General features: G+C 39.4%; 1 protein-coding gene across 3 annotated transcripts in view; it reads left to right on the top strand.

The window, feature by feature from the left end:
* The first annotated feature begins 8714 nt into the window (after window positions 1-8714).
* Window positions 8715-22950, top strand: part of CUNH9orf135 (chromosome unknown C9orf135 homolog) — a 91918-nt gene continuing 77682 nt past the window's right edge. For 2 of the 3 annotated variants that reach the window (XM_033237124.1, XM_033237125.1), the window contains exon 1: window positions 8715-9326. In XM_033237124.1, the coding sequence (XP_033093015.1) occupies window positions 9175-9326 (152 nt within the window). In that variant the 5' untranslated portion in view covers window positions 8715-9174. The remainder of the gene's footprint in view (window positions 9327-22950) is intronic. The other variant, XM_033237126.1, reaches the window with a different exon arrangement.

Raw genomic sequence — 22950 nt, 5'->3', positions numbered from 1 at the left:
ATTCTAGGCTAGTTTATTCCATGACTCTCTCTATATTTAGATGGAAAAATAAGACATTGAAGCCATCTAGAAAAAGTATTTATCCCACATTCTGACTATAATAAAAGAAAACTTTGTGTCAGTATTGAAGAAACCTTTCAAATTTGTGAATCAGAGTAATATATTTTACTTCCAAAATAGTCATCCTTGTAATATGTCAAGAAAAAAGGCAATTAATTTTATGCAAAATACTGTCCTCATGCATATCCACACTGGGAGAAAATACGATGCATTTTTTAATAATAATAAGGTTCAGTCAGGAGTAAGAATTTAGTTCATTTTAAACTAAATAGAACAGACACTGGTAAATGAGATGAGATGGCATGGCATGAGCTACATAATAAAACTTAAAATATATTTCAGGGTCATTTCCTTTAATATTAAAACAAATTCTTGATAGAATTGGATACAGGCATTTGAATATTCTTGCAGAGGACATTGAGATCTCAGTAATTTTTTTCCTTAGAATTTTGTATGAAAATAAAATCATACTTGTTTTAAAATCATAGCTTTGGAGAAAACAAAGCATATAATCTTCCACTGTGGTATAAAAATGTTGGATTGAAATGTTGTAGAAATTCATCTACCCTTTACCATCTTTAAATTCTAGAGAGACAATAGAATCCTGAGGAAGAAAGAATTGAGTCCTCTAGTCCTGTGAGGGACAATGGACACACCACAGTGGGGTGAAATTACCCAGAGAAGAAAAATCAATCTAGACACAAACAGGATTAGAGCAAAGAATGGCAGATTGTAGGCCAGGTGTTCTTCAGGACAAAAAGGAAATCTGATACCAAGTAACAAGGCCAAAGGACAAGACTCAAACTATTCGACCATATTTTTTGAAAGCCTTGGGAGAGTTGAATTCTATCATTTAAGAGGCAATTAACAAGGTTGACCAGCGACCAATGCCTTAGGTGGTAAGTAATCACATACCCACAGGAGACAAGTTATGGAGGTAATGGCTATGAGGAAATAATCTTATGTGCAGACGTCTGCACAGATCATATATATTATGTGTGTGTGTGTGTGTGTGTGTGTGTGTGTATTTAAGTGTGGTTTCTGTAGTAGAATGAGAAATTCCTTGAAGTCCAAAGATAAGAATGCAGGACTGGCTTACTAGATGCAGTTCAGTTTACTCACCTTAGAAACAGAAATGACAATGTACAGTGGACCCTTGAACAATGTGGGGTTAGGGGTGCCAGCCCTCTGTGCAGTCAAAAATCCGTGTATAACTTTTGATTCCCCCAAAATTTAACTGCTAATAGCCTACTGTTGACTGGAAGTCTTACCAATAACATAAACAGTCACTTAACCCATATATTGTATGTCATATGTATTAGTCTTACAACAAAGTAAGCTAGAGAAAAGAAAATGTTATCAAGAAAATTATAAGGAAGATAAAATACATTTACTGTTTATTGAGTGGAAATGCATCGTCACAAGTCTTCATCTTCCTTGTCTTCACTTGAATAGGCTGAGAAAGACGAGGAAGAGGAGGGGTTGATCTTGCTATCTCAGGGTCAGCAGAGGTAGAAGAGGTGGAGGAGATGGAAGGGGAGAGTCTGGCACACTCAGTGTAACTTACTGAAAAGAAATCCACGTATAAGTGGATCTGTGCAATTCAAACCCATGTTGTTCAAGGGTCAACTGTGTATCTGTGATGGGTAATTTTATGGGCTTATGACTGGGCTAAGGGGTACTCAGATAGTTGGTAAAACATTGTTTCTGAGTGTGTTTGTGAGGGTGTTTCTGGAAGAAATTAGCATTTACTCAGTAGACTGAGTAAATATCTGCCCTCGCCATTGCAGACCAGCATCACCCAATCCAATGAACACCCAAATAGAACCAAGAGGCAGAGGAAAAGCAAATTCTCTCTGTCTCTGTCTTCCTGTGCCCTCAGATATCTGAGCTCCTGGTTTTCAGGCCTTTGAATTCCAAGACTTACACTGGCAACTCCCCGGATTCTCTGGTCTTTGGACTCATGCTGGGAGTTGCACCATTGGCTCCACTGGTTCTCAGGCCTTCAGACTTGAATTGAATTTTCCCAGTGGCTTTCCGGGAACTTCAGCTGCCAACAGCAGATGGTGGGACTTCTCGGCCTCCATAATCATGTGAGTCAACTCCCGTTTTAATCTCCCTTTATATATCTATATATGTCCTATTGGTTCTGGAGAACCTAATACAATACATAGTTTTTGTGAGGGTCAAGTAAGAGAATACAGTAAGCCGTCACTCAACATTGTCACCAGGTTCTTGAAAACTGTGACTTTAAGTGAAAAGGAGCTGTGATGAAACCAACTTTACCAAAGGTGAATCGATACAAATGAGTTACATTCTTATGGCATATTTCAGGTCACAAAAACATCACCAAACTTCTTAATAAAGACCATAAACACTGTAATATTAAACATTAATATAAAAGTGAGCTAGATATACATTTAAAAAAGATTAATACAAACAAGCAAGCATGATAATTTTTTACCCGATTATTCCAGTTCATAGCTGTAGAAGGCCAGAGCCTATCTCAGCAGCTCAAGGCCAAGGCTGGAACCCATCTGAACTCACCTACAATGAGGCTGTGTTGATATGCCGATGAACCTAATCTGCACAGCTTTCAGACGTGGGAGGAAACCAGAGTACCCGGAGAAAACCCATGCTGACATGGCAAGAACATGCAGACTCCACACAGATATGGTCCCGGCTGGCAAGCAACTGTTTTTCTCATCAACGTTATGATGAGATGGCATTGAATGAAATGAAAATGATGCTACTCAAGGACCTGCTGTGTATGTGAAAGTATTCTATCAGGTGTTATGTGGGTGGGATGTCTTATTGTTACTATCTGCAGTGGGTATCTATTATTTTTGCCTGTCAGGCACACTTTCCCTTACTTTGGAAGTAGCAACCTATTTTTTTCTGTAGTCCAATTCCATACTTCCAGTCCAGATTGTTTAGAAAGGGTGGGTATCATCCTTCGAAGAGAACCTCATGACACAGACTCAGCTAGGGAAAGTACCAGCTGGGCCTGACTCTAGTGACATTTTCAGAGTAGATCGTATGAGCCAAGTCAGGTCAACGAGTGACCAAGACTTTTGCTGGAGCTTGAAGGAAGAGGAGTGCTTTATGTTGTGGGGAGTTAGGGAATAATGTAAGTCAATGGCCGTCTTGGAGAGGGCTTGGTTGGGAATAAGCTAACCCAAAAAGTAAAGCAGAACCAGGAAATAGAAAAACAGCATTCCAAAGACATTATTAAGCCCTGGGATTCAGATAGGCTTAAACCAGACATACCCCTGGAATTCCCAGTTACATAAGTCCAAAAATTCCTCTTTTTGACCTAATTAGTTTAACTTCCTCTCATTTGTCATCAAGAGTATACTAGCTCAATGCTGGGCATAGTGGTTTGAGCCTGCAGTGCCGGCTACTGGAAAGGCTGAGGCAGGAGGATCACTTGAGCCCAGGAGTTCAAGTGCAGCCTCAGCAACATAACAAGACTCCATCTCTTAAAAAAAAAAAAAAAGCTGAGTCTCTACTATTATAGAAACTTTAACTGGAAATTATCATTTTACTTGGAAACTCTCTGGACCTCATTTATATTAAAGCAATTAGATGACTACTTAAAATTCATCCCTAAAAGCAGGTAAAATTTCACTTCCTTTTGTTCTTTTTTCTTTTTCAGACAAGGTCAATAAATTTTTCAGCTTCTTCCCTGAACCTTTCACCAGATTGGTGACTAGGTGTCCTCATCCTAGAACAGCCTCTGTTGTATGCAGCAAACCAGAACTGTCTGCTCACACCTGACCCTCTGGAAAAAGCCTCTCAGTCAGTTCCTTACCAGCTTGCTCACCGCATGGCTGGTGGCAGGGCTTGTCAGGGATATGGGCAAATGTCCATCACTCTCAGAGTAGAAAAGACCCCCTGCCCCACCCCCTGATTTTCTCTGAGCTTTTTCCCTGAGAGATGAGGTTCCTTCAACCAGACTAAAGACCACAAAGAATAAAGAAAGCCACAACAATACTGAGTTTAATTTCAAGTACCACTCCTTTCATAAGAACTCTTAACTGGTAGCTAAATCGTCTCATTCTTGCTGCAAATAAACAATGAAGTTTGGCCAATATGGTGAAACCTCATCTGTACTGAAAACACACAAAAAATTAGCCAGGCATGGTGGCGTGCACCTGTAATCCCAGCTACTAGGGAGGCTGAGGCAGAAGAATCGCTGAAACCTGGGAGGTGGAGCTTGCAGTGAGTCGAGATCGCACCATTGCACTCCAGCCTGGGCAACAAGAGCCAAACTCCATCTCAACAACAACAGCAAAAACAACAACAACAATAACAACAATGAAGGTTTCAAAAAGCAAAGCAGCACTGGGGAGAAAATGATGAGAATATTTTATGAAAATGGATATTCAGTCTTTGAATAATTAAGGATATCCAACTTATAGGATATTTTCAAAGTCCCTCAGCTACCTTTATGCTAGAGTATGTCATTACTAATCTTGGGCATTAAAATTTATCGTAATAATTGTGAATAACTCCGTCAAGGTATTTCACTTATTGGCTGGATTAGATATTAAGATGAAGGAAATGCTGAATGATAGTATACACTGAATATTTAATAAATTAATCCCCCATGCTGGCAGTAGGAGTTCCAGAAATAATGCCTTTTGCATGTCAGCACTTAATCAATGCTAGTTAGTGATAATGGCTTAAGGACAAGTAGATACCGAATTGATTCACAGTCCAAATTAGAAGCACAGAGGAATCATACTCAAGGTTAAAATCATTCTAACAAAGACTTTTGGTAGTTACAGTTACAGGAAAGGAAAGAAGATTGAAGTTTTGCTCAAGTTGATTCCTTTGAGAGTTGTGAGACATAAACTTATTCATATAAATTTTGGCTCTGGTTTCTAGGTCTGATTATTTTTCTTTCATTTGATTTGTACCTGGGTTCTCAGTGATAGATTCTGACTCCAAAATGCATACTACTTCTCAAAGTTGTAAGAAGAGAGGAAGGAAACAGAGAGAGAGGAGGAGGAGAGAGAGAAATAAGGGAAGAAAGAAGAAAAGGAGTAAGACATGGAAAAGTAAGGGATAAAGGGGAAAGTGGGAAAAAGCAAAAGAAGAAGGGAGAGGAAGAAGGAAAGAAAATAGGGATGTGGGGAGCTGGGGAGGTCTTGTTCCTCACCATCGTCAGTTTCTCCCAATCCCCCTTTTCTGAGCAAGAACCTCTTATTCATTTTGACATAGCAGGTGGACTCCAACTTTTCGTAAAGAATACTCAAAAGGGAAACCATAGATGTATATGTGGGTGAGTAACAGGAATTCCCTATTCCTGGAGTAGTTAAAAAAAAATATACTATACAATCCTTGATTAGGACATCACTGCTGAGTTTTTAGTTTCTGAGTGCTATACAATTTAAACAGGAGTTTTTAATATATTTAAACTGGATTTGACGTAGAGATAGTACAAATCAGTTTTCTTAAGCAATGTTAAATTATTGTCTCTCAGCATAATTGAAAGACATTTGATAGAGAGAAGTAAATTTAATGGGGGCAGGAGGGAAACATGCTACTGGAGCTACTGGTGACTTTAGGAGATCCTGAGTAGGGGCTTTTCCAGGAATTGAGCACAGATCAAGACAGGAAGGGAAAGGAGATGGCAAAGAGGTTTGCCCCCATAGACGTTTACATCTGGTTGGTTTACATCTGTTTTAGGTTTGCTGTCCTGTTCAGTCCTTGACAATCTCTTCAGGAATCTGATAAAGCGAATAAGGAAATTTATTAGCATAAGCTCACTTCCTGAGTTGGCCTGCCTACACTTATCTTACAGAAAAGTCCCAGTTCCTCCCCCACCTGAGCTCTAATTTTCTCACCATAAGGATATTACAGCATGAAGGGATTAATACAAATAGAAGGCATTGCTTTAAGCTCTGTACTTCAGTGGTTTGGTAAAGTTTGAAGAAAACAGAGATAACTCAAGTATGTTGAGGATCAGTGATTTAACATTTATAAAGTATAAAACTTATTTATAGTCTTGAAGAGAAATAGTGTAGGAAATGCAAAGTTATCGTTATCACTGGTACCATATCCAAATTTCTTGCCTACATTTTTCTGATCCTGGCCATTAAATTTCATATTAAACTAGAATAAAAAAGATATTCATTAAAAAGAGCTAGTAGGCCGGGCGCGGTGGCTCAAGCCTGTAATCCTAGCACTTTGGGAGGCCGAGACGGGTGGATCACAAGGTCAGGAGATCGAGACCATCCTGGCTAACATGGTGAAACCCCGTCTCTACTAAAAAATACAAAAAACTAGCCAGGCGAGGTGGCGGGCGCCTGTAGTCCCAGCTACTGGGGAGGCTGAGGCAGGAGAATGGCGTAAACCCGGGAGGCGGAGCTTGCAGTGAGCTGAGATCCGGCCAGTGCACTCCAGCCTGGGCGACAGAGCGAGACTCCGTCTCAAAAAAAAAAAAAAAAAAAAAAAAAAAGAGCTAGTAAACAAAGGTTAAAAACAGTGAGTATAGGAAACTCCACACAAAAAGCCCCACCACATTTTAGGATATGTTTACAAATGATAAAGACAAAGTCAGGATGTAGTAATACTAGCAGCAGAAGTTTAAATTTAAGTGAGGACTGAGCATCTATTAGGCACTGTGCTACCTGCTTTTAATGTATTTATTATATTATATAGTTCTAATAAGAAACCTCTGCGATAAGTGCTGTTCTATTCCTATTTGATTGCTAAAGAATCAAGAAACCAAAATTCTACAGTATGTATTGGTGTATACAAAGAAAATGAAATGCCCATAAACTCAAGGATATCACATAATTAATATCCTAAATCCTAGGACAAGGATGTTGAAAAGTATTCAGTAGACACAGAAGACAAAGAAGTTTATAAATTTGATGCAAACAGGAAAGTGAGTATAACAAAAAACATAGTCACACGCTCAAATAGGTGGTTGGCTTGGCTTAAGGAACTCTGAAATAGCAAGCTATGTTTGTTTTGCATGTTTTCTTAATTTATTGCTTCTTGGTGTGCTGAAAAGCTTTTAAATCTCTGCAGCACTCACGCGCTGTGGAAAGAGCCTGGCCTTGGGCAGCTTCCATCTTTGAGCGAAATTGTCTGCAGAGATTTGACATATTGGTTGCACATATATTATGTTACCGCCGCTCTAAACGCAAGTAAAATGAACACATGAACAGATGACAGCAATGATGATATTTTTGGAGCAACATCAGTATGCTGTGCTTTGATTGGACAGAATTGAGCTTGACAGGGATCATATTTCCCCTTTTAAAGTTAACTTATATTTTTCTTCTCATTCTGCCTAGAAGAAATGGGCTAAAATAGCAGTCAGCCCTCTCCTCGTACTTGGCTGGTGATGGCGGACTGTTTATTTGGTTTTAAGAAATATGTTTTAACTGTAGCTGTCAGTAAAATAGAGACCATAGCATACCACAGGCACCCACACTATGCACCACAGACCACGGAAAAACACTTGGTAGCTATATGTAATCAAATTTGTGCCATCTGATACAGAAGAGTGCCTCACTATTTATGGGAGCACTATAACACATCTTTTATAAACCAAAGACTCTATTTGTAGTGTGAATGGTCTCTTACTCTGTTTTAAAGTTTGATTCTGTGTGTACATGTGGTCTTCCTCAAGCAAGACACTTTTGGAAAGTAAATCTAAGGTAATCAAACATAATGAACATTTATTCATTCATTCAACACTGAAGATACCTGTATTAAGGACTATGCTGGGTAAGTGATTGCAAGGACGAAGCCCTTTAAAGCCCCTCAGGTACTCGACTAAGGCCAGGGAGGAGAGAAGAATTCTGATGTGTTACATATTCTTTTCTTGGAAAGTCAAAAATGAAATAAACGTCTTTTCTTCTGTAACACAGCTATCCAATAACTTCAAAAGGCAATCTTTTTGAAATCTCCTTCCCACATATAACACACAGCACAAAAATGTGATGAATTTCTGTTGTCACAAAATATCAAAAATTTCAATGAGGAGAACTTGACAAGTCCTGGGGATCTGAATGCCCAGAGTCCTAAACTGTACCTAGAGTCTTGCAGCATCATAGCCTGAAGGAACTTGCGATTCTTGTGCCCACTCCACTCTACGGTCCTATTCCCTCTTTCGTTTTTCAGAGGAAGAAACTAGTGTTCAGAAAGGTCGAGGGAGGATCTGAAACTGGAGCTAGACTTTTTGATCCTCAAACTTTTTAGGTGATTTGCAGCATGAGTCTGCTCCTCCTCTTTCGCAGGTGAGAAAGCTGTATAGAATGACATACTTTGGGTTTCAGGGGATGTTCTCTTGTTCTCTTTTAGTCAAACTTATTATAAATAACTTGTAAGCAGAAGGTGTGGTGGCAATGGTTGATGGAAGGTAGAAAGAACTTCTGTAAAGGCTGGGCGCGGTGACTCACGCCTGTAATCCCAGCAGTTTGAAAGACCGAGGCGGGCGGATCACTTGAGGTCAGAATTCGAGACCAGCATGGCCAACATGGTGAAAACCTCTCTCTACTAAAAATACAAAAAATTAGCCGGGCTGGTGGCGGGCCCCTGTAATCCCAGCTACTTGGGAGGCTGAGGCAGGAGAATCGCTTGAACCTGGGAGGCGGAGGTTGCAGTGAGCCGAGATCGCGCCACTGCACTCCAGCCTGCCTGGGTGACAGAGTGAGACTCTATCTCAAACACAAAACAAAAAAAAAGTTCTTCTCTAAAAACAGCCCTAACAGACCCACTCGGGGCTCAGGGAATTTGCTCTTCCCTTGGTACTTAACTGACCCGCCACTCCCGCATAACTGCGCCCAGCCACTCTTAGGATTTGGCGGGTGAACAAGCGAAACGGCAGATCCCAGGATGCAGTTCCGCCTTTCATCACCTATGTAGCCCGGTCGCTACCCTCGCTGCATTCTGGGAAACGTAGTTTCTTATCAGTAACGACAACGTCTAGGAAACGTTTCGCCGTCAGGTTGGAGGGATCCGCCCCTCCATTGGCCCCGCCCCAGGTTGCTTAGGAGATAAGAGACGCCAAATCTTGGTACTTCCTGTCTTGTAGGGCAGGACAGGTGCATAGAGAACTCCTCAGAGGTCTATACCTCGAGGGCTGCCATGGAAAGCCTTGACAGATTCTGTCAGGACTGGTGCGACAGCAAGCAACACTGGTTGGAGATCGGACCCCCGGACTTGGTGGAGCGCAAGGGCTCCCTGACCCTTCGCTCCCATCACAAGAAATATTCGAAGCCGGTGTTGGTGTATTCCTGGTGAGCGAGGTTCCCCTCCCAAGTTCCCGGGTATTGGGGGGAGGAAAGAGAGTGGAAAGGATAGAACAGGAAAGGAAAGGAGAGTCAGAGAGAGAGGACAGGAGTGGAGAAGAGAGAGGAAACAGAAAAAAGAATGAGAAAAATGGGGGAGAAAGGTAGAGAAAGAAGGAAATGAAAAGAAAGGTAAGGAAAAGATGAAACTCTCGAGAGGAGTGGGAAGGAGGAAAAGAGAAAAAAAAAGTGAAAGAAGTATTTTCAAAGGAGAGATGGGGAGAGTGGGAGAGAGGGTTGGAGCAGGCAGGAGGAAATAGAAGAGCCTTCCAGGCACAGCTCCTAGCCACACACACACTGGGCCATGCAGCAGCCAAATCCCCGGCCACCTGAGGTTTTAGCTCATTCACACAGAGTGGGTGTGTATACATAGGCGGTGAAAAGCGGGTGCTATCAGAGGCCTGGAAATCACATTTCTGAAACAGGCACTTACTCATAAAAGGAATTGGAGGCCAAGGGCATAGCAGGAGGGAGATGCCTGTTTAGGGGACCACCCTCCAGGGCTGCCATTTTCTGGGGGTAGGGCGTACATTGAGTGATTTGAACGAGGTACCTCATATTTTCTAGGCTACATACGAGGACTTTTCTGGCCAGAGACTGCAAACTGGCATCTCACACTGGTTAAGACCAAAAGACATTGCTTCGCATGAGCTCTGTTTACTTTTTTTTTTCATTTTAATTAGTTGGCCACATTTAAAACTAGGAGTTTAATCCAGGGTTGTATCTTTGAAAATTTGAAAGTCCTGGCCAGGGAGGATTTTATTTCTCCGGGAAACTATGAATGTACCAGAGCTGAGCACTGGCTACACCTTAAGATGGGTGTTGTTCTGTCTTTAGGAACTTCCCTCATGTAAGTTCTTGCTTGGCCCCAAGAAGCATTTGGTTTACTTCTTGTGCTTTAGACCTTGACCTGGAAATTCACTTTCTCTTAAAGAGAACCTGGAAGAAAAGTGGAAACTTGTAGGATTTTTCAAATTCTTCCCCTCAAATTAACTTTCCTGACTCTACTGTTGATAGTAATTACATTTGGAGTATTTGAAATATTTGGGAGAAGTGTGAAGAAAAAAAAGAAATCACAAATCTTGCCTACTTTATGTTTTTGCTTTTGAAAGAAATGAATGATTTTGACTCTAGCCCTAAGGCTAAGCACTACTTCATCCCATTCATTCATGTAATATCTGTGACCCCTGCAGTTTCTGTCTTGCAAACTTTCTAAAGCCTATTCCCTGCTTTCCAACAAGTTTACTTTTCTGCTTTTACTTCTCAACCTTGAAACTGTCTCTCTTCCTCCTTTGAACTTAGTGTGAGAGGTTATACAGATTTGGAATCCAGAGCTACACTGGGAAACAGAAAATCCTCTTTTAGCCTTATATCGGGCTTACTTCATAGCTCTCAAGCAAAACACTTAGCTCTTCTGTGATTCTGTTACCCCACAGAGATTTGAGTCATAATATAAATCACCACTAGAAGTTACTGTTAAAGAGAAAGACCTTTTGCAAAGGGACAGCGCTTCTGCTGTCTGCTGCACCACTATTACTTTGAAAATTCCATTGTGAAAGTTACAGATATCAATAGCAAAACCACAGAAGAACATACATGAGAAGAAGGTGAGGAACCTGGTGAGCAGAAAAGGGTAGTGGAACACTGTAAGTCATTCTAGCCACTGCTGAAAATATAGAGGGATATCATGCATTGGTTTTGGAAGGAAGGCTGGGGAACAGGAAGACTTAAATTCAACCCAACATAACATTTGTGTGTCATGCACTTTGCTACATGTTGGGAACATATAGATAGAGAAACGGATTCGATTAGATAATTGTTGTAAAGCATTTAGCATCATTCCCGGAAAATCATAAGTTGTCAATAATATAGGGTAGCTGTATGAGTCCGTTTTCACACTGCTATAAAGAAAAACCTGAGACTGGGTGATTTATAAAGGAAAGAAGTTTAATTGACTTACAGTTGATCAGGTCTTGGGAGGTCTCAGGAAACTTACAGCCATGGTGGAAGGCAAAGGGAAAGCAAGCACCTTCTTCACAAGGCAGCAGGAAAGAGAAGGGTGAAGGATGAGCTTCCAAACACTGATAAAACCATGAAATCTTGTAAGAACTCACACACTATCATAAGAACAGCATGGGGAAAATTCTCTCATGATCCAATCACCTCCCTCTCTTGACATATTGGGACTACAGGTCCCTCCCAATGTGGGGATTACAAATCAAGATGAGATTTGAGTGGGGACACAGAGTCAAACCGTATCAGTAGCTAACACTATTGATTTGGCATAGCATAATGGTTAAAACTCGGGCTCTAAGTTTGAAAACTAACTCTCTTGCTGTGTGTTGTGGCAAGTGACTTGACTGCTCTGGGCCTGTTTCTGCAACTGTAAAATGGGGATGATAGGGTTATTGTAAGATTAAATGAGGTATGATATGTGAAACACCTTTTAACACATGGCCTGCCACATATTAAGCACAGTAGAAGTTAGTTATATGTATTAGGACATGGCCATTGACCCCAAGGAGCTCCAGACGGCAGTAAAGGAGAATAATATCAATAAATTCGTTATCATCTGATTTTTGCAAAAAAGAAATGATTATAAGAAACAAAGGTAATGGTGCAGTGGGGAGGGTGGTTCCTGAGCAAGGTTTTGAACTAAGGATAGGGACAAAAAAGAATAGGCAAGTACAGTGGAATAGTAAAGAACAGCCCCTCAGGAAACAGAATTCTTTTTCAATAGTGGACAAATATAGTTGATCCTTATTATTTCTGAATTCTGTGTTTGTAAATTCACCTTCATGCTACAATTTATTTGTAAGTCAAAATTAATACTTGATGCACTTTTGTGGTCATCTGTAGACATTCTCAGAGCAGCAAAAAAGGCAAAAAAAATTTGAGTTGCCCAACGTGCATGTTCCCACCTGAGGTCAAAGCAATGCTCTGCCTTTTTGTTTCAGCTCTCATACTGTAAACAAGTATCCTTTTCATGTTCTATTTAATGTGACTTTTTTTTTTTTTGCATTTTGTGCTTTTTGCTAGCTGTATAGTAAGATGGCCCCAAGCATCATGCTAAGCACAAGAAGAGTGTCACATGCCTTACAGAGGAAATGCATGTGTTAGAAAGCTTCATTCAGATTTCAATTATAATGCAGTTCATGTATACATATGTAACAAACCTGCACGATGTGCACATGTACCCTAGAACTTAAAGTATAATAAAAAAAGAAACACAATAATTACACTTAATAGTAAAACATAAATGGCAAAATAATTATAATTTAGTAGTAAAACATAAATGGCAAAATAATTATAATTTCTGAAATTTCCTGTTGAGTATCTGTGATAGCTTTTATAATTATCCCTATTAAGATTTTAAGTTTTATAACTGTTACATTAGATTTTTAATGAAAACCTGTTTTATTTAACTCTGAGTTGTGACAATACATTTTATAGTCTATCTCCAAGAAGACATTATAGTGCAGTTGGCAGTGATTTCAATGTGAATGAATCAACAATACACGTTACGTAAGGTGTTTTTAAACCGAAACACACATAATACAAGGTTATGTCTTGATTGACTGACAAAAATGTTGTGAGCAGAGTCTCACAGGAACCTAAACTTGTATTTCTGTATTTGCTAATTGAGTGTTCGTGGCAACTTTATAGAATATAAAGATAGCAAGAATTGACTGTGAAATGTGAGAAGCACTAGCATTTCCTGTGCTGACTGTATTGCTGGCATACTTGTTCTTCCATATCCAGCCAGTCACCAAGATCTGTCCTACAAAGCTGAATAAAATTCAGGTTGTGTAAAATTCTAAATTGAATGATGTCATTGACTTATTTTTATGCATTTTGGTCATAATTGTTAGCTTTCTATTGATTTGTTTTATGATAGATTACATTTTTATTAAATTTTAATAGCTTTTATTAGTGATTTCTTATTTAATTGATGAACACTTAATATCTAGAAACACACCATTTGCATGGCTTCTCAACAGAGTATTCAATCAGTTAAGTGACTGTACATATACGTACAAAATAAAATCTGTGTCTGGGAGAGATTCTGACTTTCCTCTGATTAAACAGTTCAAACATTTTGATTTTTTCCCTGTGTTTCTCTTTATCTGGCATGTGATACAGAGCTATTTGATCTCATTACTCATATTAAAAACAGTTGTGTCTAATAGACGTGATAAAGTACTATATCCAGAATCCTTGTTAGGGGATACCTTTCGTCTGTTACTGGGATAAAACATTACCAAAGAGCCACTTCTTCCTTGCAACTGAAGTGGTTGATAGAGTCATATCACCCTCATCACACCTTGATGCTTCTGAGTGAGAGATGCCTTTTCTAGGAATTATTTTACCCCACTAATTCCTGTAGCATTTATGGAGCCATATCATCAGGTGATTCCATTAGAACTGAACTAAGGGGAAATATTTTCTGTTAGGATATCTTCCCACTCATTGGAAGAATCACAACAATTTAGACTTACCCTTAACAAATTATCTTATGTGAGGCTAATTCTTATATTCATTCATTCATATTCATATTTTCCTTGGCCAAATTGACATCTGGGAACAAGTGATAATAATTTAAAGCAAAACAAATGCATTGGGATCTCCATGGAGACAGTGCTTGCTCTGGTCTCCATGGTGACATTTAGTTTTAAGGACTCAGGTTAATTTTATGTATTTGTGATTTTAATTACTTTTCTTCCCTGCCTAAGCCCCAAATTAAAGAGCCTGGGAGTTTCACTTCCTGTCCTCTATAGGAAGAAACCAGAAAGATAAACAGAAAAAAGGGAAGAGAAATATGGTGATAATTGTTGGGTAGGGAATTTTGTAGTTTTAAATACTTTTACACAAAATCATTTGGGCTGGGGCAATAAATTAGAATTAAAGGGGGGAATCTTTCCATGAAGCTCTTCAGACTTCCCCCTATCCTACTGCACTGTTTAAACAGGAAGTTTCTATGTATTTAAGGTACTTCATGTTCACAGGAGCACCCAGTTCCAAGACACCTGGATATCATGAGTGCACTTAAACAGAAAAGAGAGTGTCTGAATTTTCTAATTTGCTGTGTCATTCTTCTTGTATTTAATGAATGATTTTCTCAGGTACTAACCTGGAAGCATTTAGAGTTCCTCCTGTCACTGGAGACCAAGCTTGTGCTACACAGATCTTTGCTAGCCAGCAATCCCATCTTTCTACATTTCCAACACACATTCGAGAACTATGATAAAAAGCAAAGAAAAAAAAATAATAAGGCCCCTTGGTAACCACATGCTGCAGCCTGTCCTTTTGCTGAAATCCACAAGGGCTTCTTTTCTATCAAGCCTTCATCTTTCTGCCTTTAACATAGACTCAGGCCCTCAATCAGAAGCTTATTAACTCTTAATTTGTACACATGTTTAAGTTTGGTTATGTGGTTTCCATGCAAACAACACAAAATTTGACGGGGGAGAGAAGAGACTTTAAAGGGGCTTTTTGGATCTATAGTTAGAAGGCGGAAAGAAGGGCAAGCCTCAGGACAAGGGATAAGAATGCAGTAGGTACTCAATTAATGTTTCTCAAATAAATGAGCAAATGAGCAGGCAGAAAGAATAAAGACAGAAACCCAAAATGTACTGCAGGCTGAGGCCCTATATTTATGTTTTAATGAAGCCTTGAGGTAAAAGACCACAGTATAGTACAAAATCCTCACTCAAACCAGGGCTGATTTTCACAGCCATGCTCTTGATGCAATAACATAACATGGAAGTATGTTTGGACACCTCTGTAGAAATGACATTAGAAGGGTATAACATATACTTCTGTTAAAGTAGTAAAATTTTTAAATGGGAGCTAAGTTTGTGCTGTTCCTCGTTGCAGTGTGTGTCATACCATCAAGAACTGACAGGTACTAATGAGGTTTTGAGTTAATGTGGGGATGAATGATATTTACACTTTAAAGAGATACTTTTATTTCTCAACTTATACTTTAAAAAATTCCAAATTATAATATCATGCAGGCATTTAAGATGATGTAACAGTAGGCTAAGAACATGGAAATATATTCACTCTAGCGGGTAGCAGAATTAGAAATATGCACACAACTCAGATGCATATATAAAATTTATTTTCTAAAACCAATCCTCAAACTTTTCAACTGTTGGTTACTAGAGAAAAATTCAAACATGCCAATTAAAGCTTATCTGTGTCTCTTTTAGTTTAACAGCTTGTTTTAGGTTAAAATAGTCTCGTTCAGAACAGTGCCCACTCCTTGAGTCCTTCCTCCTCCACCTTCTCCTTCCCCCAACACCATCTGTATGTGTACAAGGGGCTGAGGTTATGTGACGTTTGGGTGGGGGTGGAGGAGTGAGGCCTCCGGAACTATTGTAGGTCCTTGTCCTTGCTTGCCTCATCGTGGTCCAACTGCTGTGCATGCTGCAGCCGAATTTGTGGCTGATGCTGTTGGTTTGTTGAGAACTTGGTGTCTCTGCCTCCAGATTCAGTCCCACTTGGTCTCTTGCAGGGGACTGCAGATACCTATCAGGCTCGTCCTCGCACAGCCCCTGACTTAGGCTGGTCACCCTGCAGCCACAGGTAGAGGTGGGGCACGTCTACCCTCAACATGGTGGCCTGCAGCTGGCCCAGTGACACTCAACTCAGCTTCCCTCTCAATGCCCTGGAGAGAGGGCGAGTGGATGCCATGGTTTGCCCAGGATGGTTTACTCCCATTGGCTTGAGACTTGCCAAAGCTCCTCTTTTAGTTTCTAAAGTGTTCTTCAGAATATTAATTACAAAGTCATCCTCCCTGTGGTATATTTGGGAGCTTCTGGTTCTTGTTGTTAATAGAAGCTTAAGGAATTTAGAAGTCCTTTTGTTTCTCAATAATGCCTGACTTTCAAAAAAATATCTCACTCAGAACTCAAAAATTTCATTTTGTCAGTCAGAAGTTAATCAATAATACTCCATTTTTCTTCAGATTTCTGGTGAAACAGTCCTAATTCTTCCCAAAGCAAATGTGGGTATCTCTGATTTATTAGAGCAAAAGTTATTTTAAAGGGTGGCTCAGTAAAGAAAAGTACAAAGATTAATATTTTTAAAATTAATCTCTTTAAGTATAAAAAAGCAGTATGTACTGGAATTCTCTCTTTGGTTAAAAATATGTGTCTAGGCCGGGCACAGTAGCTCACGCTTGTAATCCCAACACTTTGGGAAGCCAAGGTGAGAGGACTGCTTGAGCCAGGAGCTCGAGATCAGCCTGGGCAACATGGCAAAACCCAATCTCTACCAAAAAAACACCAAGAATTAGCCAGGTGTGGTGATACACCCCTGTGGTCTAAGCTACTTGGGAGGCTGAGGCAGGAGGATCGCTGGAGCCTGGGAGGCAGAGGTTGCAGTGAGCTGAGATTGAGCTACTGCACTCCAACCTGGGTGACAGAGCTGGGTGACAGACCCTGTTTCCAAAAAATAAAATAAAATAAAATAAAATAAATGAGTCTATATTCACTGAAAAGAGAGTGAAAACATTCCCCATGTAACATGATATTTATTACTGGATGGTGGATTTATGGGTTATGGTTTCCTTTTCTTTTTTCTGTTTGCTACTTCTACATTTTCCATAACAAACATGTATTTTCATAATAAGAATAAAGTAAAATTACTTAAAATTTGTGATATCACTTTCTACAGCTTTTACCTGGATGCAAACATTTTCTAAAGGATCAGAATTTAGAAACAATACTTCATTTCTTTCAGCATCTGAGTCACCCTCCATGGTTTATTATGAGCCTTTTAAAAATATCTTTTTAATTGCTAGTTTATGTTGGGTAAAAAGCATGATGTTATTCACATTCATTTGGCGTAACCACCCTTTCATTCTCGTCTGTGTTCTACAACGGTGGATCCTACGCCATCGTTATTTTTAATCTAGTCCTACATTCTCATTCCTCAACATACGCACATTACCTACAAATGCTTTTGGATATAGTAGTTTTGGGGAAAGCACTGTATTTTTTTATTTTTCAAGATGAAATCCAGGAGACTCTGCTTCCTTTTGCCCTGACTACATTTTTCTTTTTTTTTTTTTTTTAATGTTATTTATTTATTTATTTTTTTTTTTTTTATTTTTTTTATTTTTTATTTTTTATTATTCAATGCTATTTTCTTTTAAGAAATTCCAGTCAAATTCTTTTTCTGAAAACTGGTAGTTATAGAATGATAACTACCATGACCTTTGTGTGAAAGTTTGCTCAACTTAACTGGCATTTACAAAAATAAAATTATTTTACATGCAAGATGAGCCCTGGTAAGACAAAGTATACAGAAGAGGCATTTCACCACACAGGCAAACTTGGATTAGGAAAGATCCTTGCTGTACAGAAGTACCTCTGCCTCAAGCCAAACCCCTACCCTTATACCCAACTCATAACTGGGCTGTGGGAGCCATTAGAGTCCTCTCCTTATTGTAATGCTACTGTAGTCTTTCCTCTCACAGATAGTCTGAAGTACCTTTTCACCAAACTTGCTTTCATTTACCTTACTGACTATCTCTTTCTAGGTAAGAGTGTTGTGGTTGGGGGAGGAAGTTAGAAGAATGTGCGGCTTAGTGACATTTTGATAAGGAGAGGTTCACACTGAGAAGCCCAAACTCAGGGCTCAGGGGGTTTTGTGGCACCATAACTAGTATTGTTAGATACACTTCTCTGAGTTTCCCTGGGAACTCATCCTCATTGGCACCATTTTCTGTGGGTACTGGTCAGAACTCTTTTCGTTGCAAGTGACAGATGGTCAGCTTGCTCTAGCCTAAGAAAACAGAATGAATTAACTCAGGATATTCCTGGATGATTGATTACCAGGTGAGAAGGGCAGGGGTAAGCTGGGCCTTAGGAACAACTGGAACGAAGGATGAAAATGCCACCAGGTCTGTGTTTCCCTTCTCTCTTTGTGAGTTTGCTTCATCTTGTTGTGGAAGAGTGTGGGAAACATGGCTGCTGCAGTTCTGGAACGTATAACTTACATCTTCATCCCACAAAGAAAGGTTGGCTTGGCCGGGCGCGGTGGCTCAAGCCTGTAATCCCAGCACTTTGGGAGGCCGAGACGGGCGGATCACGAGGTCAGGAGATCGAGACCATCCTGGCTAACATGGTGAAACCCCGTCTCTACTAAAAACACACACACACAAAAAAAACCAGCCGGGCGAGGTGGCGGGCGCCTGTAGTCCCAGCTACTTGGGAGGCTGAGGCAGGAATGGCGTGAACCCGGGAGGCGGAGCTTGCAGTGAGCCGAGATTGCGCCACTGCACTCCAGTCTGGGCGACAGAGCGAGACTCCGCCTCAAAAAAAAAGAAAGGTTGACTTTAAGGTATTTTCAGTTCTGGCTCAACAAATTTCAGGCCATGTGTCTTTCCCTGGGCCAAGTACCTGTTTGAAGTCATCTGACTGGGCAAGGGCAAATGGAAATATGGTAGCTCTCCAAGAGCCACGAGCAAGGAGGACGCACCCAGGAGAAGGAAAGAGTGCTGGGCTGGCAGTCCTAGAGAAAGTTACTGTGGTGGAGAAGGAATAGCAAATTCCAAACCCTGAGTTTCACAGCAAAAATCTAGAACATAACCCATTAATATATTGGGAGACTTCCTACAATTGATGCTATTTTGACTTTAAACTCTCCCTCCCCAGCCAACTTGTACCTACTCAATGCAATTTTTTAAAATTTATCTTAGATGTAATGGGCTGAAAACAGAAATCCTGTGTAGAGATTAGATGAAACATATCTTTGCAGTGCTTTGCGAAAGTTATGAATACATTTAAATATTCTTATTTTATTTTATTTTTTGAAAGGCAGGGTCTCGCTTTGTCACCCAGGTTGGAGTGCAGTGGCTCAGTCATAGCTTGTGGTAACTTCAAACATCTGGGCTCAAGTGATTCTCCTGTCCCAGCCTTCCAAGCAGCTGGGACTATAGGCATGCACCACCATGCCTGACTAATTTTAAAAAACATTATTTTTTCTTTGGTAGAGATGATGATCTTCCTTTAATACCCAGGCTGGTCTTGAACTCCTGGCCTCAAGCAATCCTCCCACCTTGGCCTCCCAAAGTGCTGGGATTACAGATGTGTGCCATTGCACCCAGCCTTCTTACTGGTTTTGATAGACATTAATCTTTATTACTGTTTCCTTTATTTCACTTGAAATACAATTATGTTTTAATTGTTATTAGTCACACCATGTTTTTTTTTTTATATTTAACTAAGTTGTGATGCATTAACAAAGAGAATTAATTGGCAGAAATATTATAATATGTTTCTTTGGCAAGCTACTAGATCTCCAATCAGATTATTCCAGGTTCGAGTAAATGGAAGAATTAACATAATACCATTTATCTATTGCAAAGTAAATTTCACTGCAAATAATTTAGCCTCCTTTTATAGATAGTGATAGGAAAAACTATTTTGAAATTAAAATATAGGAATAAATAACTTGTCACAATTTTTTAAACATTTGGAAAAACTGAATTGCTTAGTAAGGATCCAGAAGCATTAAATAAGCTTTTTTTAAAAAAGCACGAAGCTTTTATTCACTATCTTCTTCCTAGATGAAGAACTCTTTTTTGAATGGCATTTATTAAAAGTGTATTTATGAATCCATTGCTCTGTTGCAGGCACTTTGCTGGGTTAGGAATTTGACCATGACTAAGACATCCTACCTGCCTTTAGGATGTTAGAGGTTACTGTGGGACAGGAGTGGGGAGGGCTACCCCAGCAATTACAATGTACTGTGATATGTGTTATGATTAGTGGTAAGCAGGTTGCTCAGGGAGCAACCAAGAGGAGCATTTAACGTAGGCCTGTTGGATGAGGGAAGCTTTCCAGAGGGGGTTCACCTAGTCCCTAGGATCCCCAGAGAGAACTAAGGTATAGTGCATTAGTTTCCAACCAAAGGCAGAACTACCCTTTCCCCAAGAGTCTTTGGAAATACATGTGGGCATTTTTTGTTGTGTAATGACTGGTATCTTGTGATGCAGAATGTATGATTGTAAGAATTGTGACTCTTAGTCCTGGAGGTGGCCATAGCATCTTAACAGCATTTATCCATCTATCTATATGAAGCCTAATTTACATATCCATAAACTGTAATAACAGCCAGATGGGTGAGAACAGCAGAGCTAACATGTATCTAGCATCAACACATTAAGGCTAGCTAGTTTGCATATGGCCATTTATAGCAAGGGTGTGAACAGAAACACTCATAATAGATCCAGTCACAGAAAGGGAATTCCCAACTCAGGATTGTTTGAGAACCCCGAGCTTTCAGAGATCAGTGGCACCTGCTCTCCTTGTAGGGATGCATGTCAATAGGCAACAATGGGCCACTGCAGGCAGTCTCTCAGAGGTTAAGATACTGTGACCTCCCACCCAGACCTCTAACAAATGATTAGTTGTTATGTCAATTATTAGAAAAATTTAGCCTGGAAAGACTGCATGGTTTTTTAATTTGAATTTTTCTTTTCGTGTAAAACAATTTTATAATAAACTTAAGTAATTTGGAACCACTACTGGTTGGTTTCCATGCATGTCAAAGTCAGTGTGGCAAATGTAATGTGTTAAGTCTTGCTCGTTGTCTCAGTCCTTGCCCATATAACTCTGACAAATGAGCAGGTCAAGGCATACCAAATGTCCTGCAGGACTTTCAGGCACAAATACCAATTTTTTTCCCTACTAGTACTGTTTTGGGGAATAACTCTTAGCTCTGTGATAATTGTCTCTATTTCTTCTTTGGAAATAGTCTATTTCGACTTCTTGTTTCTACTGGGGCAGTGTTAGGAAATAGTTTTTCTTAGAGAGTCATGTAAGTCATCTAGCTTTCCATGCATATTTGCATAGAGTTATGGAAAGTAATCTTTAATGATTAAGGTGTTTTTCTTCGATTTTGATGGTTATATCCTATTTTTAACAATTTTATTAAGATGAAATTCACATGCCATACAAATCACCCTTTTAAAGTGTATTTAATTCAATGGCTTTTAGTATTCACCAAGTTGTGCATCCATCACCACAATCAATTTTAGAACATTTTGTTACCCCCTTCCAAAATAAATCCTACTCCCTTTATCCCTCACCCCAAACCTCTTCTAGCCCTCAGCCCTCGAGCCACAAGCAACCAATAATTGATTTTCTGCCTCTATGGATTTGCCTATTCTGGGCATTTCACATAAATGGAATTATACAACATATGGTCCTTGGTGACCTACATAATGTTTTCAAGGTTCATCTGTGTTGTAGTTTTTATCAATACTTCATTTCTTTTCATTTCTTAATAATATGTCATTGTATGGATATTATATCCCTCTATTTTGTTTTCTTGGTTTGTTAGGAGTTTGTCTATTTTGTTTACTTACTGATTTTTTTCTTGGCCTCTTTTCTGTTTTCTAACTTACTTAATTGTGCTTCTATCTTGAACTACTCTGCTCTTCTTATTTCTTTTGTTTTGCTTGTTCTTTTATTATGCTTTTGCATTAGATGTTTCATTTATTTGCTTTCCTTCTTTCACGTTTAGTGATCTAAATACTTAAAGCTTTGGATTTTTCCCTGGGTACCGCTTTAGCTATATCCTATGGATTCTTATAAGTGGTGTTTTAATTTGTCTGCACTTTTGAGAAATTAAGCAATTTAATTTGCATTGATCTTTTGACTCAAGGGTTGTTTAATTAAGTGTTTAAAAATTTCCAGATCAAAGAAGGATATTTTTTAAATGTTGTTAATTTCTAGTTTTATTGCATGGTGGTCAGGAGCTATGATTTATATTTTTTGAATATATTGAAATATTTTATCTTAATTTTTATAAAAGTCCCACGTGCACTGGAAGTTGTATTCTGTAGGCAAGTCATAAGTATTGCTTTCACTCTTCTTTCCACATGCAGTCTATGTTCACCCCTTTACCCAAATGTTTACCCAAGGAAAATGACCCAAATTCCATCTAGTTGTAGGTCAAAATCCAGGATCTGCTCATGTTATGCCATAGTTTCTCTACCAAGACTAACTGTGGTTCTTCTTGGTTCAAAAACCTGTGGGGAAAAAAATCCAGATTTTTGTCCTCCCCACTTGATATACCCAATATACAGTTAGCTGTTGAACAACACAGGGGTCGGAATGCTGGCCAGATGTGCAGTTGAAAATCTGCATATAACTTTTGACTCCCACAAAACTTAACTACTAATAGCCTACTGTTGACCGGAATCCTTACTGGCAGCATAAACAGTCAATTAACACATATTTTGTATGTTATAGGTATTATATACTGTATTCTCACAATAAAATAAGCTAGAGAAAATAAAACATTGCTAAAAAGTCATAAGGAAGAGAAAATATATTTATGCATTAAGTGGAAATGGATCATTATACAGTCATCACATTGACTACGTTGTGTAGACTGAGGAGGAGGAGAAAGAGGAGGAGTTGGTCTCTTGTCTCAGGTGGCAGATGAGGCAGCAAGGAAGAGGTGGAGGAAGTGGAAGGAGAGGCAGGAGAAGCAGTCACACCCAGTGTAACTTTCACTGAAAAAACCCATGTGTAAGTGGACCTGCATA

The sequence above is a fragment of the Trachypithecus francoisi genome, unplaced genomic scaffold (genome assembly GCF_009764315.1).
Source record: "Trachypithecus francoisi isolate TF-2019V2 unplaced genomic scaffold, Tfra_2.0 Lachesis_group16, whole genome shotgun sequence".
Classification (NCBI taxonomy): domain Eukaryota; kingdom Metazoa; phylum Chordata; class Mammalia; order Primates; family Cercopithecidae; genus Trachypithecus; species Trachypithecus francoisi.
The sequence above is the reverse complement of the archived record's forward strand: the minus strand, read 5'-3'. Positions and strand labels throughout refer to the sequence as shown.